At 40.5% G+C, this 5,403-nt stretch overlaps 1 protein-coding gene across 1 annotated transcript in view; it reads left to right on the top strand.

Annotated features, from left to right (window-relative positions):
• Positions 1-1,554: 1,554 nt before the first annotated feature.
• Positions 1,555-5,403, top strand: part of MUC13 (mucin 13, cell surface associated) — a gene marked incomplete at its 5' end in the record, with an annotated part of 14,741 nt that continues 10,892 nt past the window's right edge. The window contains 3 exons of the mRNA XM_019470920.1: positions 1,555-1,677; positions 2,611-2,717; positions 4,350-4,408. Coding sequence (XP_019326465.1) covers positions 1,555-1,677; positions 2,611-2,717; positions 4,350-4,408 — 289 coding nt within the window. The remainder of the gene's footprint in view (positions 1,678-2,610; positions 2,718-4,349; positions 4,409-5,403) is intronic.

The following is a 5,403-nucleotide window of genomic DNA, read 5'->3' as shown; positions in this document are numbered from 1 at the left end:
GTGAAAAGCAGAATTTGGTGACTTGGAAGAGAACTGTAATTACCATCCTATATATAATGTATATTGAAATATAACTTTTAATTGCTTGTAAACTAAGAAATTATGTATAGATTTGAAATACATACTTTAAAATCCTTACAGAATATATAATTACTTAGACAAAGTATAACTGTGACCATTTTAGGCAAAGAGCATACCCTATAAAAAATTAAATATAACTGAGATTATTCTAATGTCCTACTGCTCTCTAAATTTCTTTCTTCTGGTGGATTTGCTATCACATCTTTCTAAGAGTTTTCTCCTTCTTATTGCTGTGCATGTTTCTAGGCTAGCCTCTCACACGTTGATTTTCAAGGAAGGATTAGCTGGAATTTTTCCTGTAGTGCTACTAGTCTTCCAAGTGTTTAAATATGTTGGTGTTGAAGAGGACCTGGGTTGGCTCAGGACAGAGGCATAAATCACAGGATGCTCTGGATACACTGAAGATGCTGTGAGGGCGCAAACAAGAACCTTGCCCTGGTCTTGGGGTAGCAATGACAAGCTTGGCATCTGGGGCGAGGGAGAGATGTGAGGAGCCTGCCTAGCCTTTGGACAGAGAAAATTTGCAGGGAGAGAGCAAATTAAGTGGAGAGAGAGGTTGCCAGAGAAGAGATATCACAGGCGGGCATGCAGGGTAAATCACACTGAACAACAGGTTGCAGGAAATAAGGGCAAGGCACTGGCTAGAGTACAGGGCAAGGTAGAAGCAGGATTAGGAAAGGTTTTGAGGCATCATACCATGCTGCCTTCGATAGCCTCAGCATAACCAAGGCACTAACAGGGCTGACATATTAAGTTATTTTCCCTTTTCCAGGAATGAGCACATCATCATCTTCAGCAACAATTCCAGCAAGTAAGTAGAAGGCAGCAGTCAGCACAAATCCGCAAAGTTTTGCTGCTGTAGAAGTATGGTATAGCGGCCAGTTAATATAATCAGTCATATTATGGTGACAGCTGTAAGCCCTGCAACAAATTCCTTAGCAGCATACTCTGATATCTATTGAGGTATGTATACTATAATGATTAACTTGGGAGTTTTCATTTTATTAATGTCTGCAGTAAAGGACCCTACCATGACACTGTGTTATAATAAGGCAAGTACCTACCAGTGCAGTATTAAAGACGCACAGGCTATTGTAGTCTGCCTTTTTCTAACTTAGTCACTGATTTTGGCCACCCTCAATATACTTTTTTTTGTTTGTTTTGGTTTTAGTTGTATTAAGTAGAGTTAGATTGGGAGTGCTCAGTACGACAGATAATGAATTTCAGCCTTACTCTGTGTCCTCACTGTGATATCCTGCTGGATTGGGTAGGGAAAACAGTTACTATACAGACATTAAGCAAGCAAGACATAGCCATGTGCTCTCTAATTGCATCTATACTCTATAAAATATACCTGGTAGTTTCCTTTAGTAGAAGTATATATGAACTATTTAATATACGAACTACTTTATATATGAACTGGCTATTGCAAATTCATAGAAATCCTGATGTCAATATCTTTCATCTTTGTAGCAGGGGGCTTGTGCAACCCAAACCATTGTGGAACAAATTTGGCTAAATGTGTTGCTTTAAATAGCACTTTGATATGCCTGTGCCAGTATGGATTCTACTATAGGAACAAGGATTGTCACAGAGGTGAGTTGCAGAAGGGCAATCTATATTTTTAGTTGCTTCATACTGCTCAGGTGAATTTTTCTTCCCATATCCCTGGTTCTCATGTTATAACTGAAAACATAATCAGTCTGGGAAAGTGACTGCTGAATAATGCCTTGCTTTGCAGACAGCCACTGCTACAATGACCTAGATTGTTATCTCACAAAACAGTAACAGCCAAAGAGGCTAATGTGCTAGGAAAAGAAGGCAAGTTCTCTGTCAGGGGTACTGGAGATTAAAATGAGTGAAAAGCAGGAAAAAATGCAAGTGTAAACCTGACATCAATATTAATGTCCAGGATTTAAAAAAGCCCAAACCCATGAAGATCTCTGAACAACCGGCTTGATTTTCCCTATTGCTAAAGACTCATCACAGTCCTGTTGAAGTGTGTCTCTGAGATGCTGCTAACTGCCAAGCGTGTGAGCAAATGGGGCTTCTTATTTAAGTGCCAGCAGGCAGGATTTTCAAATTTACTTGTAAGCCTAAAGAAGCAGGTAGATACTGAATCACTTTCTCAGATATGGTGAACCACGTTAGCTGCTTAGTGGCTGCAACTGCAAATTTTAAGTCCTTAATATAGGTATTTTCTCACTAAATGCTGTAACACCTCAGATGGACTCTTTTGTTAGCTTCAGGCCATGCTTACAGTTTAACTTTATTCAGTTTCATAGTCTGGCCAGTTTGGTTGAGCCCAGTATCCTGCCTGCTTCCCAGTTAGCCAGAGTATGTCCTGAATTGTGGCTGAATTGAATGAGCAAACATTTGTCCCCTACTGATTCCTCCAGTATATAAAAAATAGCACTGATTGATTTCTGCATTGTATTTCCCCGTCTCTGAAGGCTGGAGAACTCTAAGATGAAACTTGACTTACTTGAATGCTTTCTAATTAATTAATATTCTCTGTTCTCATTCCAGGAAAAATATTCCCAGGGGTCATTACACTGGAAGAATTTTACAGTAAAAGTGTTCAACCTATAAATTCTGTGCAGTATGAAGAGGTGTTCCAAAATATAACAGAGTTTGTGAGTGACGATTTTTTAAACCTTTTCTGTGTATTTAATGCTTTCCTGAATGTCATGCAGACAGAGGGTATACATGCTGCCTTTAATGTGGAGCCTAGGAGAGTTTCACTTGAGAAATCTACTTCTTTCAAAGAATGCTTCACACTAGTTTAGACCTATTCATAAAAGACTTGAATTTTGCCCTCAGATGAGTACATGCATGGCTCTTGCTGAAGTGATGGGATGTACCTGAAATAAGTAATATCTGCATTTTTAGTGCCACTTCTATTCTGGGAACTTCTCTCATAAATTGCTCTGTATCTTTCACCATTCCCTCTCCAGAAACCATGGGGCTGAGCAAAGTTTTCCAACTCATTTAGTTTCTGATCTCTGCTGTTTGCTGAGGGCTCAGTAATACTCAGTGGTATGAGTAAAAATGAACAATTTTTTTTTTTAAGAAAGCCCTCATTTCCACACAGCACAAACTTTTCAGAATGGCTGTCCAGCTGTGTCTAAATACCTAAATAATAAGCCTCTTCCATAAGCATACCAGTATTAGTATTTTAATGCTATTAGTGAAATGGATATTACACATTTTGAGCGTTTTATGATTATAAATAAAATCTTGTAATGGATTTCCTGGAGAAATAAGATGAACAGTTTAATTTATACTGCCATGTTGAAACAAGTGGATTTGCTTATGTCACGTTCTGGAGGTAAGGAAGAAGAGATATGCAACTCTACCAGATGGCTGATCAAAAAATATTCACCAAATATTACTCAGAATTCATCAGAAATGGTTATCAAATTCTTCATGTTATTATATTGCTTCCTGTGAATGTTTTATCAGAAAGTAATCAAAAATTGTCCCTCCAGAATGTTAAAAAATATTTTCCTCAATTTTTTTGTTCAACGTTTTTTCATGACATGGCTACAAAGTGCATGATATGCAGCACTAGAATAGATATGTAATAGTATGCAAAAGTGAAAATAGCATAGAAAATAATTTTTATTTTATTACAAAGAGGGATAGTTTATCTTTCATTTCAGTTGACTTAGACATCTTATCCTTTTCTCATGGTGCCTCCTGCTTGTGTGGCAGTTGGAGGCAGCTGCCTCCGCCAGTTGTTCCCTGCTTCACATGGGATGAGGAAGAGCAGTGACTTTTCTACTGACCCCATCCAACCCCCAGTGCTTTCATCAGTGCTGTGCTTCTCCCCACAAGATCAACCCCTGACAATCCCACTTCACTGCATCTTAGGGACACATGCTATCTGTTAGGATGCCTACTTCTCCCTCTTCCCTCTACTTGTACGTAGGTTGGTACCGCAGAGATGCCCTTCTAAGCGATGAGTCTGCAAGGGAGTATCTGTAGCTATCCAGCCAGGCAACCCTAATGCACTGCCTGACAGTCATTCAAATCGTGTCTCTCCATCCCTCTACTGCTCTCCTATATTCCCTGTGTTACAGCACCATCCCACCACTCCTCTTCTGCAATACCTTGCATGGTGGATGTGACAGATCAGCCTGCTTTATTTGTGCCTATAGTAGCATGTTCTGGATTAAAACTTTACAGCTGAAGCCTCAGTCCTTCATGTGATGTTGATCTTTGTTTCTGTTTGCCTTTAACTCCAATTCATTTATCTTTTACAGTTTACAGATGCCTTCAGAAATTTAACAAGCTTTAGACAGACTGTCATTGTGGAAACTGAGTAAGTTTGCCAGTTTGGTTTTTGCACAGTGCGTGCTTCCCACACACCTAATTTTAATCTGTTTCCCGTGGAGTACTCAGTTCAAGAAAGGACATGGAATGGGTTCAGTTCAGTACGCCTCCTGTTAAATGAGGGCATTCTTTTTGTATTTTTAAAGTTTCTGGGATGCTGGCCCCATTTTTACCCCATGGATTTCCAATATGCCTGTGAAGGGGGCTGGCTGAGACAGCTCCACCGTGGATGTCCCACTTTTAGCACCATGTAGGTTATAGCACTGTGCTATAACTAGCAGTCCTGTGATATCTGACATGTCTCTGAAATTGTAAGTTAACTCTGAGGTTCCTATGAACAGGTTCTACTTGGAGTCCCAGTTTAATTTAAGAAACACCCTCATTACAGAAGCTCACTGCATCTCATTGTGCATTTACTGGTCTCCTGATGGCAGGCTGAGTGTCGTGGTTTAACCTCAGTCGGCAACTGAGCACCACGCAGCCACTCGCCCACTCCGCCCCCAGTGGGATGGCATAGAGAATCGGAAGAGTAAAACTGAGAAAACTCGTGGATTGAGATAAAACCAGTTTAATAATTGAAATAAAATACTACTCATAATAATAATAGCAATAATACTAAGAAGAATATACAAAGCACTGCAATTGCTCACTACCCGCCGACCGATGCCCAGCCAGTCCCCGAGCAGCAGCCCCCCCAGCCAGCTTCCCCCAGTTTATGTACTGAGCATGATGTCACATGGTATGGAATGTCCCTGTGGCCAGTTTGGGTCAGCTGTCCTGGCTGTGCCCCCTCCCAGCTTCTTGTGCACCTCCAGCCTTCTCGGTCAGTAGAGCATGGGAAGCTGAAAAGTCCTTGACCAGTGTAAGCACTGCTCAGCAACAACTAAAACATGGGTGTGTTAGCAACATTGTTCTCATCCTAAATCCAACACACAGCACTGTACCAGCTACTAGGAAGGAAATTAACTCTATCCCAGCCGAAAC

The sequence above is a fragment of the Aptenodytes forsteri genome, unplaced genomic scaffold (assembly GCF_000699145.1).
Source record: "Aptenodytes forsteri isolate BGI_AS27 unplaced genomic scaffold, ASM69914v1 Scaffold255, whole genome shotgun sequence".
NCBI lineage: Eukaryota > Metazoa > Chordata > Aves > Sphenisciformes > Spheniscidae > Aptenodytes > Aptenodytes forsteri.
This window is presented reverse-complemented; position numbering and strand designations above follow the sequence as displayed.